This window comes from Mytilus trossulus, chromosome 12, assembly GCF_036588685.1.
Source record: "Mytilus trossulus isolate FHL-02 chromosome 12, PNRI_Mtr1.1.1.hap1, whole genome shotgun sequence".
NCBI classification, from domain to species: domain Eukaryota; kingdom Metazoa; phylum Mollusca; class Bivalvia; order Mytilida; family Mytilidae; genus Mytilus; species Mytilus trossulus.
Window position 1 is genome coordinate 49,551,635 of NC_086384.1, and position 17,534 is coordinate 49,569,168.

Sequence of the window (17,534 nt, forward strand, 5' to 3'; positions counted from 1 at the left end):
TATTTTTTAAAGTTTAATCGATGATAGGTGAAAGAAAATCAGCACTGCCCACATTTTAATTTAAGAAAACGTTAAGGTTTGTTGATTTATCGCTACAATACAGAAACATTATCATATGTTTGAGTTGAATTCGAGTGTTGACTTTCATGAAATAAAGCTCGATTTAACATTTCCGTGTGTATGATTTCAAAAATCTTATTGAATTTCACTGAATAGGTTGATTGATTGTTGGTTGCTTAAAATCCAGTGGCAAATATTTCATGTATATTAAGGGCGATACACACTAGGAAAGCATTATGTGACCTATGTGTATTTGTATTTTGTTTTCATGTCAGTTCTTAACTTTTTTTTAATTTATGTATACCATTTACTCTATGAAATACGCAACTAATAAAATAATAACATTCCCGCTACTCACAAAACGGGAAGGTTGGGAAGGGTATATAATTATATAACGAATTTCTGTTTCAAAAATGTATTGCTATTCAAAACAAAATATTTCTGAATATTTTATTCGATTCAATTAAGATTGATAAAAATATCCACATATCCACAGAAGAAATGTCAAAACAAATGAAAATAAAAAGCCCCCTTTCCATAAACTAAGCTGGTACAATGAATTACTTTCAATGTGTCTTGTATTTGTCATACACCGTTGCCGAATGGTAACAATTCACTAGTGTCCTTTTCCATGCAGTTACAGTAATATGTTTGTTATGTATGGAGAATAATTTATAAGGTTTGTGTCAAGATTAACTAGTGAGTTTATTTCACATTCTAAATGAGCCGCAGGGCGTATTAAAATATGAACGCATTTTAGTATAGCCGGTAAATTTGGATGATATATTTGAAAATATTCATGTTTTTTTTTTGTTACGTTATATAAGTCAGATAATGCATATTTTTAGGTTTTTCTCGGGTTATCAGGAATGCCCAAAGGTGTGACATAGTTATGCTTTCATAAACTATTTAGTTTTTTTACTAATTTCCATGGTCAAAAAAAATATTTTTGATTTGGTTACATTCAAAATAAACTCATCGTAGTAATCAGGACTGGATTTTATATATACGCCGTAATGAACACTATTATTGAATGCTATGGAATCGATCTTTACATATAATGCAGTTTTCCCAAAAACGTTTAAATACATTTGAAAATGCATCTGTCTAAATTGTATTTAGATTCATGATCCACACTACCGGTCCTCTTTCAATATCAACTTCTTTAATTTTGAACTCACCATGTCATGATATCTAAAAGGAAATGTGAATATACGCATATTAGAAATTTTGCAACTGAGAGATTTAGTATAAAAATATAATATATTTTTGGTTTTGAATTACTTCTTTCATAACTATACCATCTATTTGTTCGGAAATTTAGATCTCAATATAGCATCTAAACTGATATTGGCCATACGATTAATACGTCTTTTTGACCCACTTTAATACGTTTGTCGATTTGGAACAGCTGTATGTGCTTTCTGTCATACAGCCATACGAATCAACTTGACCTACGTCATGTCATACGGATTGACCATACATACCAGCCATATTAACGGTTTTAAATATTAAATACAAGTGTTATGAAGTTTGCAAAATGCATTAAACACTACAGAATAAAAAAAACAATACATGTAAGGGCACAAGGACGCTTCTGGGTGTTGAAATTTCTCGCTGTATTGAAAACCTATTGGTGACCTTCTGCTGTTGTCTGTTCTATTGTCGGGTTGTTTTCTTTTTTGACACATTCCCTATTGCCATTCTCAATGTTACATTTAACTATGCCTATTTTGAACGTTTATCATGTTTATGTTGCCCGTTAAAATTTGGTTTAATGATATTCATGTGTAATTAAAATCCAACACGTGTCTCGTTGACACATTCCCCATTTCCATTCTCAATTTTACACATATATATAATTTAAAATTCAATTGCGAAATAGTTGATTATAATAAAATCTATCAGTGTAAGTATCAATCCGTGTTAATAAAACTACATCGATTAAAAATAGAGTTAAACTGTTGAAAACTATAACACATTTTCATAACATTTTTTTTGTCCTCGTATTATTGTAGATAAATATCGAAGCAATGCAGCCACATCAATATGGATATTGTTATCATCATACTGTAAGTATTTCTCATTATATGAACAGATTAATTTGAGAATTCCGAACTTCATTTTTCTATTTCTCCATTTATCCTTTTAATCGAAAAATGCTATATTGTTTCCCTTCTTTCACACGCATTTGGTTCTCAAAATTTTTCACAATCTGTAGATTTAAAAAAAGCCTTATGACCCATACTTTTGAAAGCTATGGTAAAAAGCATAACTAGGATCAATCGAGAACTAAAGAAACAGGGATAATTGCTATGCATTCTGTTTATATACCCCTTTTAACATTTGAAAGGTGGAGCATAGCGTTTGAAAAGTTATTTACTGTTAAATGCCTTGCAATAATTTGAATTTATGAAATTGTTTGATTCGTTTGTAAACCTAACGTTACAGGCATTTACAAAAGTTTACTTGAGCAAGTTCAAAAATGAGGCACATTATTCTAAAAGATATTTGGTGTTTGATGCATAGTGATATATACAATCATGATATTCTATATAAAATTAAAAAAGCATCGCGCACATCGATACTATTTAAAAATAGAAACATGTGGTTTTAATGTCAATGAGACAACTCTCCACTAGATTCCGAACACTTACAAGTTATAAAACTACAAGTTACCGCACGGACTTCAACAATGATTAAAACATGTACTGCAAAATAAATTACAGTGTTAGGTTTGTAAAATGTTAGAAATAGTTAATTTGTAGGATCTATAAGTATACCCTGGTATATAACATCATCTCTAAAATTGGACGTTTGTAATAAATTGTAAACTAATTTTCAAAACAAATCTTTAGTTATTAAAGATACCAGGTTATTAGTTTAATACGCCAGACACGTATTTCGGTCATGTCAAAAAAGCAAGTAAAAAAAAAAATGGAAGCATTGATGACCAAAAGACATTATGGCTATACTATATTCAAGTTCGAATTTATAGCAAGGTCCTAATCATCGCTTAAATCGTATTTGACCTTGGACTGAATTTCAAGTTCATCAAGTAAATTAAGTTCTTAAAATCAAAATATCCTTTGTCTCGAAAATAGGTTTTAACATTCCATGATATAAAAATATGTAATTAACAGATAATACATGTATCAATTACTATTTCTGAAATGCGAAAACAAGCTAAAGCCAAAGATAAGATCATGACCTTGACCTCTATTGTTTACCTAAATAAAGGCAACAGTAGTAAACCGCTGTTCAAAACTCATAAATCCATGGACAAAAAACCAAATCGGGGTAACAAACTAAAACCGATGGAAACGCATTAAACATAATAGGAGAACAACGACACCACAACACTGAAATGTAACACACACAGAAACGGACCAAGACTCAGACAAAATCCCACGAGAATAACAAACATAACATCAAAACCAAATACCTGAATTTGGGATAGACAAGTACCGTGACACGTCTTATCGCAATGTGAATTTACACTCAAAAATAAGAGAAAACAAACGACGCAACGTTAAAATGTAACACACACAGAAACGAACAATAATATAACAATGGCCATCTTCCTGAGGAAAAAGGGTGCGTTGAACCTGGTTTTGTGGCATGCCAAACCTCACACTTTAATGGCATTGTTAAATATAACATTGAAATGACAACATAATATTACAGGACTGCAATACAAATAAATAGGAGAACATACTAGACAAAGAAACACATGATTAATAGAAAACAAAAAGCATGAGGTTTAAAATTCAATACGCCAAAATTAAAACGCGCCTCGTCCACACAAGACTCACCAGTGACGCCCAGATATAGAAGATCGAAAGTGAAAAAATGTACAAAGTTGTACAGTACTGAAGATCAAATGTTGAAAAAGGTTGTGTCAAATATGGCTATGTTTTTATGCTTGGGATAAGAACAACTTTATTATTTAGAACAATTAATGTTATTGGAAACAGTAAATTTTATCAAATTTAAAATCGTTAAGTCTCCATTACTTGGGGTGTATGAGTAGCTCATACAATCCAGCGGTTGTTAATTGTGAAAAGAGTTTTGTCGACGTCTTTTGTCGATACCTCTGCTTGTGGACTATCAGACCCCGAGGGTATCATCACCTCAGTAGTCATTACTTCGGTACTGATATGATTTAACAATTTTTACTAAAATTTTGCGTTTATAAATTTCGAAATTATAAAGAAACTAAGGTTTCAACGCCCTCAGGCAAAGTTAGCTTTAAATGAATTTGTATATTTAATTTAGGTATTACAGACATAAAGATCTTCAACGGTTTCGGTACTTATACGTCTTTAAAATGATTGGCTTGGAACGTTCCTGATGAATGAAATCGAGAAAACGTTGTCATTTTCAAATGCGCATTAACTGTTTGGTTACATTAACCAAATATCCAAGGAACATCTTTCGAAATAACCAATACCCCACAAGAAATTTAAATGTAAGAAAACAAAATATCGTTGCAAATTAAAAAAAAAATCCACAGAAAACACAAAGTTATTCTTATATACATTTCGAACGCAATATCCACTCCGTTTGCCTACCTACACAATATGTAGGTAAAATTATGTGTAAGAAAGTGAATATACATAACTTGAAAGTACTTTCTGAATTCAATCACATTTTACGAAGTTCTAATCTAAACATGATCTTTTATCATTTTTTTCAGTTGCTGTGTGTATTTTTATTCATAAAATCATTTCACGATGGATTCCATTTCGAAATGGTAAGTGAGTTATAGAGGCAACAGCAATATACTACTTTTCAAAAATCATCAATCGATTTAGAAAAATAATAAATCCGGATTACAAATTGAAACCGAGCAAACCACATCAACTATAGAAGGAAAACAACATAATAAATACGAAAGTGCAACAAAAACAAACACCAACATACATAGACTGGAACTACTACTTGATAACAAATGTCATATTTCTGCATGACTTGGAACATATCTTTTCACGAAAACATGGTAGGTTGACCTTGGTTATTCGTCTAGCTATTTATAAGGCAAATTTAACAAATATCGCTAAGATGAAAACAATACATGGCAGTTAAAATAAACACAAGGAAACTCAGCACAAAGACACGCACACATAAGTAATGCACACATGGAAAAAAGTATTGTAACACAAAATTCAAATTCCAATTCAAAAACACTCTTTGTTGTTTTGTGATATAAGTTGTTGAAATAGAACTAGTTACTAGAACTGGGGTTTTCGATATCACAAACTAGTCAAAACATTTACTTAATTTCATCATCGGTATAAGGATATCATTCGTAATTATAGCTCAACATGCAGACTTCTTATACGTTCAGGTATTTCACATCCAATATTTTATGGAAATATTCTTTATAAAGCACAGCAATGCCAGTATTCACCGCTGAACCAAACAAAACCTTTAAAAAGACTTATTAAGAAGGGAACTAGTTACGATACTGTTGTCAGGTCTTTAAGGATTACATATTTTGGCGTTAATATTGATTCACTTATAGGGTCTTTGCATCGGAACTAAACACATTTATTCAAAAACCAGTTGTTGGCATGACACGGGTTATGTTCTGCTCATATATGTAATGATGGTATGATACTAAACCCCTAACGGGAAGGATTAATATTGTGCCTGATGTTCATATGATGAAATCATAATCTTTCAATCAGTTTAATTGAAGTCTGGAGCTGGCATGTCAGTTAACTGTTAGTAGTCTGTCGTTATTTATGTATAATTGTCATTTTGTTTATTTTCTTTGGTTACCTCTTCTGACATCAGACTTGGACTTCTCTTGAATTGAATTTTAAATGTACGTATTGTTATGTTTTCTACATTGGCTAGAGGTATAGGGGGAGGGTTGAGATCTCATAAACATGTTTAACCCCGCCGCATTGTTGCGCCTGATCAAGTCTTGTACTATTTTAACTTTTAGTTTCTTTTGTACAATTTGGAGTTTAGTATGGCGTTCAGTATCACTGAACTAGTATATGTTTGTTTAGGGGCCAGCTGAAGGGCGCCTCCGTGTGCGGGAATTTCTCGTTACATTGAAGACCTGTTGCTGACCTTCTGTTGTTGTTTTTTTCTATAGTCGCTTTGTTGTTTCTTTGATACATTCCCCATTTCCATTCTCAAGTTTATTTGTGAGATCTCAAACCTCCTCCTGTACCTCTAGCAAATATAGAAAAGTAAACGCACAACAGGTCCGAGTACACAGTTATTTCGTAGTGCATTTCCTTTAGACAATTAATGGAAATAAAAAAAATCACACCTGCGCTTTCTCAATAATATTTATACAGTGTGTTTTACTACTTTTGGGACAAATTAAATCACAATTTCATCAGCTCTAACTCAAAATATGGACAATTTCATGTGAAGGGGGTCTTGAAATCTTTTGACAGCTTTCGAAATGCTAATTTTTTACCTTTTTCAACTGGACCAAATCACTACTCTACATTATAATTCATGAATCAATTTTTTTTACAGTGTAATTTCATCCCCCTTCTTGCTACTTGAGGCATAAAACATAAATAAATAAATTAGGAAGGGGTATAAAAGAGGTCAAAATAGGTGACAAAAGAAACTAAACAAACATACGATTGGTACATACGACTACTACCAGTAACTGCCACGCCAGCTCCTGACCTCAATTAAAATGATTGAAAGATTATGTCTTCATCATATGAAAATCGTACAATCCTTTCGTCATTACTAATTCCCTAAAAGAGTTTGAACATATGTTTGCGCAATCTGACTTTTTAAATGCCCATTTAGTAAGGTGTGTGGATTTTTCTTAAATTGAACATGAGGAAAAGTGGTATATAGGGTAGACATATCAAATTTTGAACAGATTCAATATCACCAATATAAGCATGCCATTTATAAAGTACTTCCAATGTATTTTTAGACACTCCAAAAGTGATAAATTCCACTATTTTTAAAGCCCTTATTTGTATGATCTAGTGTATTAGACTACTAAGTAGTGGAACAATGGCTTGATCTCAACCCTCCCCCTGGTGTAATAACTTTTCCGTAATACATAAATTTCTCTCGTTAAAATCTAAAACATTGTTACATACACGAGCGAATCGTACCAGTTGAGATATATAAACACCGTAAGATGGTGACAAGGGAACGTCACCATATAAATATGGATAAATAACGGTAGGAAATGAAAAATCAACTCTTTTATCATAAATTTTAGTATTAAGCTTTCCGTTAGTGATATAGCTATCAAGATCGAGAAAAGAGCAGTGATCATTGTTAGTATTAGCATATTTAACCCCGTCGAATGTTAGCTTCTGTTCCAAGTCAGGAGCCTTTGTTAGTTTAGTCTAAGTTTTATATTTGGTTTCTTGTGTATATTTCGGAGTTTAGTATGACGTCCATTTTCTCTGAACTAGTATATATATTTGTGTTTTAAGCCAGCTGAATCACACATTCGGAAGTGAGTTTCTAGCTGCATTTAATATCCATAGGTTGCCTTCCGCTGTTGTCTGCTCTTTAGTCGGGTAATTATCTCTTTGGCGCATTCCACATTTTCATTCTCAATTGCATGTATCAATATATAAATAATACATAGCTGAGAGGGTGATAGAGCAGATTGGTACCCCGAGAAAACATTGTCAACCGCGGCGAAGCCAAGGTTGACAATGCCTTTTCGAGTTGCGACCATATGATTTATTTCACATTATGCAATTACATGACATAATAACCATAAAATGCAAACAGTTCTTAAAATTACCAATTCAGGAGCAGCAACCAAACAACAGGTTGAAATTTCAGGGCATATATATCCTTACCTGATGAACATACATGTATTAACCCCCCATGTTAGATTTGCTCTAAATTCTTCAGTTTCATACATATAGGCCAATAACTGCAGTTTACCCCTGTGTTCTCTTTTAAGCCATGTCAACCATTTTGGTTGGCAGACGAGTCATCGGACACAATTTTAATGATGATGGTGTGCAAGTTTGAAAAATTTGGCCAATTAGTTTGAAAGCAAAAGATTTTTGTAAAAGATTACAAAAACTAACGAAAAATTTACTATGAAGGGATCAATTGAAACTATGGTCATGCTGATTTATTTTTAGATCTTACTTGCTGAACAGTATTGCTGTTTAAAGTTAATATCTTTCTATAATATTATTCAATATGATATCGAAAAAAATTTAAAAATCCTAAAATTTACCAACAGGTTGTCTAATTAGTCTAAAAGTTTAGGGCAGATAGTTCTGATGGACATTTTTATATCCGTCACATTTGCTCTAAGTGCTTTAGTTCCAGAGAAAAATGCCAAAAAATACATTTTAAGCTAATGTTCTATCTAAAGCCATGTCGGTCATGTTGGTTGACATCGGACACATTTTAAATTTTAAAAACAACATACCCAAATGATGATTGTAGTCAAATTTAGTTAAAGGAGTAGGTCCGGTAAGCACTGATTTTGACCTCAAATTTCAGGTTCATCTGAGGAAAGATTTTGAAAACTTTTTAAACACTTACGTATCTATATATTTGAATCAATTATTTTATGCGAACTTATTTACTGATTTAGTCATTAAAACGGTCCGATTCTAGCTCAAATATGAAAAATCTGCCGAATATGCCAAAACAATTTACTTTTCAGATGTTTTTTGTCAAAAATGAAAGTGGCCGCATCCGTGTTCATCCTCATTTATTATCATAAAATACAACTTACATTTTAATTTTAAGGATGAACACGTATTCGGCCACTTTCGTTTTACACGAAAACCATCTAAAATTTAACTAAAATGCTAGAATTGGGAAGATTTCAGTAATTTAGCACGACTTAATAGTGCTAGTACCGGATATATATTTGCATTGTATTGTCAATACCGGCCAATATTTATGTAGCAGAAGAATTATACTGTCTAATAAATAACTAAAAAGTTACATTTTAACAATTTGGTAATACTGCTATATTTTGGGGCCAAAAAAGGGGTCTTACTAAACCAACACCTTTTGGCTAGTAGTTTCAGAGGAGAAGATTTTTTTTGTAAAAGTTCATGACGACGAACGACGACGACAGCGACGGACGACGGATGCCAAGTGATGAGAAAAATTATTTGACCCTTCAGTCCAGAAGCGCTAAAAAGAATCAGTTGTTTTCATTTCAAAGTGATTGTTCGGGTATTATCTTTTTTTTAATTATTTTTTTTAGTTGTCGTGGTTCACCAGTTTTGTGCTAAGAAAATATAATATGCCGTATTTATTAATGTTGTGTTGCACACACTACATTACATATGATGTATAAATTTATTTCAGATTTGCCAGACGCTATTAACCAACTATCAGAGGAAGATAAAATAAGATATAATACGCTAATGCAAAGTTCAAAAACCGAAAAAAGGTATTTCGTAAGAGTTATGATAGTTGGTAAGGAATCAGCTGGTAAAACATGCCTCTTGAGAAGATTATTAAAAGAAGACATAACAGATGTTTCCAGTACAGATGGTGTTGATATTGTTGTTCGAAGATGTAAAATCAACATAGAAGATGGAACATGGACAATCGGCAAAGGTACATAATACCATGGCCAATGGTGATGATTTAGAAATAATTTACGGAAAAAAATATCAACAATTCAAAAAGATATTTGTATCATTACTTTAATATAACGCAATACATGTTGCAATTACACAGGCATTGTAATTTCGATTGGTTTCTACTTTATATTATTGATCTAAAGAAAGGTATGTAAAATTTACAAATTCTTACATTTCATTGGGATATATAAACATTGAGTCATATCATATAGAACATTGGTTGTTATTCCCCACTTCCCCAAATACTGCGAAATTTAATCATAGAATGTTCATTTTTTTAAAAGACTAGTATACTTTTCAAATGACAATGTCCATGGCATCCTAAATGTAGAGCAACGTATATTTGTAAATAATATTCATACAACACGGAATTCTTTAAAAATGGGTTGTTTTTTATACTCACCCTGTTCCAACAGAGTTATAATAGAGCACGTTTAAAATCCACCCTCAATCAATAGTTGTAGCTGTGTTTCACCTCACAATCGCTTCAAATCCACATGCTATTTCAAAATACAAAAAAAAATGAATATGTGTGATATACATGAATGGCCATGTTTAACTTTAAAATATGTGAACAAGGGATATTATATAATTGGAAAATCCATTGTATTTTCAAAATTTGCAGAAAAGTTCTGCAATTTAGGAAATATATTCCTGCTCTCGAATTCACCGATCGCGTAATGACCTTAACAGCAAGACCTCTCCTAAGTATACATGTACGTATGCAACCTGAAAGCGCTTGTGATAAAAAAAAATCTCAAAATAAGAAAAGGTTTTTGATACACCAAAATATTTTACGTCTGCTTAGACAAAATTTAATAATCAAATAGAAACGCATGAATTTTTTTGTTTTTTTTAGGTGTCAAATTGCTTTATCTCAACACATGATTTTTTTTTAACACTTGAATATAAAATTGCACTAAAGCTGCTAACAATTACCTTACCGTTACATCTAACTAATAACAACTAATTATTGTCATGTTGGTTATCATCCTGAGAACTATACTAGATACAAAGAAACATTGAATTGCAAACATGATCCCTTTTTATTTTTGGCGTTTTTGCATTTTATCTTAAAAATCTTCAACCTTTTATTAAAATGCTGTTACTTTCTGAAGACTGCATATAAATCAATAAAAGAGGTATATATATAGATAGATGAAATATTAATGTTTTAAATGAATGCAATATTTTTGTTATCCAATCATTATGTAATCAATTATTATGCAATTTATGCTAAAACTTTGGTCAGTTGACTTGAATGCATTTAACTCTATCATCGCTATAACAATACAAAACATGTTAACGAAATCTTTATCAACACAGCAAGAGCTACGAAAGGGTGTCTCAAATAATCGCTATCGTATTCCATTCTCTCATAAATCTGTAAAATTTTTGTACCACATAAAAGTAGATAATGTTTGATTATGGGTAACATTTGATCTTTACATTCTATCCAAAATGTGAGACACCTTTTTGTAGATAATGGCTCTAGGAACATCATTTAATAAAATCAACCATCTAGGGTTATTTATGAAGAAGCTAATTTCAATTGAAAGTGGCCATTTCTTGTTAATTTAAACACATTTATTTATAGTGGATTGGGAAACAAGTTTTGCAACTTAAATTAATCCCTTTCCACTTTGCGGGTGCGAGTACTGCCTTGTAGCGGCATTAGCCTGCTCGTTTTCGAAATCTACAAGGGTGTCTTTAACGTGCAAGAGATATGGCTCTCTCTTAAAACGGGTCAGCCATTTATCGTCCCCTTCCGACGGACTATCATCGTTTCCTCAAGACCATACTTGCAAATAGTGTCAAGGGAGAGCCGAAAATTGAGTCCCTGAATTTTTTATCCCAGACGGGAATCGAACCAGGAACCTTTATGTTAGTAGTCCGATGCACTAACCACTACACCACGGCATTTCTTGTTATTTTTGTTAAACAAGGTTGACATTATAATTGATTACATAATTGTTGTCTGATACTAAATTTGCATTATTTTAAAAGAATAATATGAACGCTATCCATAAATACTACTTATATAAATTTTCAAGCATAATAAAGAAATTTACAACATTTTAAAACTGGGGAATTGGAGGTATAAATTGAATGTATTGTGCTACCTTTAATAAGCAAACATGATCAACAAGACAATGTCTTCAATTAGGAAAGTTTAGAGGATTTAGACCGACCGTCTCCATGGAATTATTGCCCTTTAATGACAATTTGTATTCTTTTGGGGGGTCACAGGTTTGCCTTACAGGAAAACCCATAATCAATCGGAAAGAACTTCTCACAACTCATATTTCGTGTTGCTTATTCTTTAGTTTTTTATGTTGTGTGGGAAATCAAGACTGCAGTGTTTGTGTTGTGATAAAGTATTATATAAAAATATAGAGATTCTGCGAGATATATAAATAATTATATATAAGTATGTACAATTGCTACGAGGCAGCAAATGTTTAGTAGTGAATCGAAATTCGCATTTAATATTCAAGTACATGGATACTATTTTGGAGACTTATACTGGATACCAAAACTTCACAAAACTTCATAAAAGAACGATACAAAACAGGATCATCAAAGTGTTCGACTCAACATTTTTCTAAAATTCCGACTTTTGTTCTTTCTACAGTAAAATATGGCCTTCAAAGATGAGATATAGTCTACCAGTGGTGTTAACCAGATGTCTCAAAAAATATAAAGATCACCTGCTAAATCTTAGTTCACAATCCCTCTATATTGCAGCTACATTACGAATTTAGATTTGTTTCTATGCTTTACACTTCTATTCCCAATGCTCAATTGAGAGAGATCTACATTGTACTTCACAATCTTATTACACAGAGAATTTTCTATAAAAATGATATTTCTTATGAGTTTTACGGTGGAGTAGGTGGAATTTTTTAATTTAAAAAAAATGTTAAAAAATTTACATAAAATATTTGCTCATGTTTTTTATTATATCGTAAGTATCAAAAACTAATCAGGATTGGTATTTCATAAATTGTCACTGTTAGTCTGTTTCCGGGGTAAGCCTGTTATAGAAAAAAAACTTGTGTCTTTAACCCAGAAACCCTTAAAAATATTTCAAACTTTTTAGTAAGGAGTCGAACTTCCTTAAAGGAAACACGACCTACTTAGTACCATAACGTACTTTAATGAACCAATATAATACCGACAATTCCTATATGTATGGTATGGTTAATGATCACTACTACCAATTGATAACATTTTCAGTTGTTTTTACACTTAAACAAATAATTTATAATTTTTTTCTGCCAGGAATTATTGATGATAAGATGACCCGAATTAAGAGAGCACTTTTTCCAAATGCAGAGGACAGAGACACTCTAAGTATGCAGGAAGATGAGACAAATAATATGAATATACGACAGGGTGATGCGAAATCTACTAATGACAAAAATATTACAACCGACACAAAGTTAAGGCAGGAAGAAAAAGAGGAAACAATTGGGTCCTCATCATTAGCTATGCCCGAGGAGTCCACAAACAAGGCATTAGTTAATCTGGATAACGAAGAAATTACGAATGAATCGTTATCACTGGTAACGCCTGAGGACTTTACTTCCGACAACAATGTTAATCTGGATAACACTAAAAAAAAGAATGAGTCGTCATCATTGGTAATGCCTAAAGATGTGATGTCTCATGTGTTTTCTAAGTCAACTGTAAATGCTCCTTTAAACCTTTATGCATTATGTGAATTATGGGACTTTGCAGGACAAAAAGAATTTTATGCTACACATCAAGCATTTTTGACAAGTAGTGCAGTATACCTTGTAGTTGCAGATATGAAGGACGACATAAGTAAACAAGGCTTAGGGCAGTGCTTTGCTGATTTTCAGAACATTGGAGGTATGTTTTTGTTTCCGAAAATCAAATAAAATAACATTATTTGATATACGGAATTTAATAATCTATAATAAAAACGAACGCTAAATAAACAATTTACCTAAATATTGATGGAGCCAACACTATAAAGATTGGCTGATTGCACTATTGTGCTAATTCGTGTCTGTCAGTTTGTATTGATGGAGGAAACTGGAGTGCCCGGATAGAACCACTGACCTTCGGTAAGAAAACTCGTCAATTTAAATCGTAGTCGGGAGCATTTGCCACGTGTGGGATTTGATAGGAACCGACCCTCAAAAGAAGATACGTGTTTGGTGTAATTTACATCTTAATCATTTAAGAGTATGTAAACTAATAAGTACTCTAGGCCTTTTAAACACTTTGTCGAAATTAAAAATTGGAAGTATACAGTTATGCGTTAATAATACAACGAATGCATTCGGGCTATTTCGTTGAAATAAAGAAAATAACAGTGACGAGTAGTTTTACAAAGCAAACAGTTTAAATACATCAATTACTTTTACTTTTAAATTATGTATTCAAATGAAATGCAAACTGATGCGAAATAGTTCAATCATTTTACTTCTTTGTGGTATTCTGCATGCATGATAAGTCATTGTTTTTATAACTCCACCACTCTAAACACTATTTTATAACCAAACACAAACTCAGTAAAAATAAAGTCAAAGCACAATTTGTCATTACACTTATAAACAATTGTCTCAGATGCCAGAGTATACAACGGTACAACCCAAAAACTATTTTTTCCTGAAAATGAAGAGCTACATATACATACACAAATTAGGATACAAATATTTTATTATGAAAATTGACAAATATATGTTATAGATAAATCGTGGTAAATATATCAAAAGTATCCTAGGTGGACTTCAAGAATTATGTTTTCAACAATACTGATTTATTTCAGAGTATGTTGATTTTTGGTTCGATTCTATTCATTGTCATCGAACAGCCGATAAACGGGCTAGAAATGTGCACTTCGATCCTCCAATACTATTAGTTTTCACTGGAAAGGATAAATATAACAAAGAGGTAATACAGTTATGGAACGTTGTTCCTCCCTGCTATCCGAGCTATCTACACACTATTATTATCCGATCTTGATCGGCACGTCACTTAGATCCATCAATAGACGTTTAAAGTACATTGTCATACTACCACAATAAAAAAAAGGAAGTAAATAAAGCTATACAAAAGCGCAGGATAACAACTTGCAATAAAAAAGAAAGCCCACTTTATTATTTATACTACAGTAATAACGTAAAACAATTATTGAATATAGATATTGCCGACAACAACTGTATCGATAACACATGCTTCTTCCTTTAGATATACGTGTTTATAAGCGCCCAAATGACACCTACACCTTAGACAATTGCTTTACGTAACAACTGATGAACAAACAAATCAACACTTGCAATTATTGATTGATCGGTGCTTGATTAACGACAGTTGACACTTATTGTATGGATATTTAACATAATCAATTAATGCAGTAACATTTTTTTTGAATGGGACGACAAAGATTTCTTGCAGGGACTAGGGATTAAAAAGTAATAGTGTGTTAGACTACAGGCCAAATAAAGTCCCCTTCAAAAATTAACTTTTAAATAGAACTAAAGTGTTGTTGTTTTGTTGTCTAACGCATAACCCAGTTATTAATATTTTACCTTAAGAAAATACCCTTCCCTAACGATTGCATTTTACATTTAAATTTATGCTTTGAGGTTAATACAATTTCCCTTTTGAGTTATTGAAAACCTGTCAAGTTAACCTCAGATAATGTGATAGTGATTTGCATGATGATTTGGTATTCAATGTCCATCGCAAAAGTCACACTCACGTGCATATCAACACTAGGATCAAGGCTCAGCAAGGTGTGATTTCTTTCTTGTTCGTTTTAATCAGAATTGAAACTGAGAAACAAACAGTTCGTAGATGATATTAATGTTACGATATTGTTCACAAAGAAGGGGCGAAAGATATCAGAGGGATATTCAATCTTATAAATCTGGTGAGTTATGCCCTTTTCAACTGATTTGTTTAGCTTTTTGTTTTTGTTGTACTATTACACCATTGTCCAAGTATAGAGGAGAGGTGGCAACTTACAAGCATATTTACCCCCCGCCATATTCCCAATTTACAACAGTTCCTGTCTGTCATATTTGAATTTTCGTAATTCATGCCATAAGTTTTCCTTAATTTGATTGTTTCAAAAATTTCATGTTGGGGTCTGAAATAGCCGACTATACGGTATGGATGTTTTTCATTATTATAGACTATGCGATACATTTTGTGTAATTGCTTACATCCACTTCATCTGAACTTTGTGGATAGTTGTCTCATTTGCAATTATACTGCATCTCCGTATTTGTATATTACTGGAAAATGTTTTGATTTTGAATAACATAAACGAAATGGGATATATATCGGTCATTCGGAAATTTCTCGGTTGTAACGTTTGTAAAAACGAGAATTCCGTATACATTATTGAAGGGAAAAGGGATATTTTTCACAAATGGGGAAACATAACTCGCTGATTCCTTATTAGATACATTCACTTAAATCTAGTTGTTACTGAAAATATTAACGTGGTCACAGATTCATCAGATGTGGTTCCTAGATTTTGCATCAAATGGTTTTATGTTTTTCAGCTTTAGTTATTGATTTGAAAATTTTAAAAGGAACTTTGAAATTTCGTTTTGATTTTTCTTGAAATCGGATTTTTTTATTTCACTTTTTGGTCGTTGTTTGTTTGGCAAATATTTCATGGATGTTCAGGACGGTAACAAATAAACCAAAAATCAAAATGGTAGGTCATACAATAGGGACTTTGATGGTTAAAAAATGTGGAAAACCATTTAAAAGAAAGTATGTAGATATGAACAGAGTTGTAGCCAGGCAAAATCTCAATGTACATGCCTTGTAAAGATTTGTTGTAAATGCTTTTATTGTGCACTCTCTGTATTCAAGGCAAATCAGTCAATCTAAATCCCCAACTTTTCAAAGGGATTTACTGTCAGTCGGAAGACGACCACGACATGACCATGACTGCATTACGATACGTGGTTTATTCCCATTAAGACATCAATCAATAACACAAAATAATGTAAAATAAAGAGAAAAAGATGTGATATGAATGTCGATGTGACAACTCTTCATCAAAGTCACATTTACGAAGTTCAACTAAAAAGTCAAAAACAAATAATATATAGTAAGTCATGGATTGATCATAAATTTCTGAAATTTTTTCATAAGGAATAGTAATAAGTTTGATACAGATAATAAATACTGGACGTTCCTCTTGATAATTATCGTTAAAGTATCAAACAAGAGAGTTGTGTATTCCTTTGTATATTTTCTGTAGGCAGATTTGAAGAAGAGAAAAAAGGAACTTAATGATCAACTAGACCAAGTTTTGGGATATCAAAGCAAATATCATCACTTGCACAAAAAATGGTATCTGTCAAATTTGACAGATACTGACGAAGAATTTGTAAAGTTGCAACATGCAATATTTGAGAGTGCAAGGAAAATGGATAATTGGGGTAATGATTTTCCCTTAAAATGGATTCTTTTAGAACATCTGATTGAAATCAATAAAGACGATGGAAAAAATATCATTAATTTAAATGACATGTTCAAACTTGCTAAACATCACGATATTAATATACTGGAAAAAGATGAACTGTTGTTGTTTCTTCGACTTCAGCATATTTTAGGAAACATTATTTTCTTTGAAAATATACCGGATTTGATCATTTTAAAACCTCAGTGGCTAGCAGATGCATTCCGATGTTTAGTCTCAGACAGAATTGATGACAGCAGCTTGCATCACCTTGAAGACTGGACACTGTTTACACGACAAGGCAAAATCAGTGAATCGTTAATAACAGAACTTTTCGAATCAAAAGATGGAAGTCAGTTTTCAGGACAAAAAAAACAATTTACATAAAGTTATGGAAAAACTTGACATATTAGTCA

At 32.1% G+C, this 17,534-nt stretch overlaps 2 protein-coding genes across 3 annotated transcripts in view; one reads left to right on the forward strand and one right to left on the reverse strand.

Annotated features, from left to right (window-relative positions):
- LOC134692754 (glycine amidinotransferase, mitochondrial-like) overlaps positions 1–17,534 on the reverse strand; it is a 647,170-nt gene that overhangs the window by 495,135 nt on the left and 134,501 nt on the right. The window lies entirely within an intron of this gene.
- Positions 4,766–17,532, forward strand: LOC134693672 (probable serine/threonine-protein kinase roco6). The gene is made up of 5 exons (XM_063554565.1): positions 4,766–4,816; positions 9,373–9,627; positions 12,939–13,532; positions 14,458–14,582; positions 16,918–17,532. The coding sequence occupies exons 2-5, from the start codon at positions 9,432–9,434 to the stop codon at positions 17,503–17,505; spliced, it is 1,503 nt and encodes a 500-aa protein (XP_063410635.1). The 5' UTR covers positions 4,766–4,816; positions 9,373–9,431; the 3' UTR covers positions 17,506–17,532.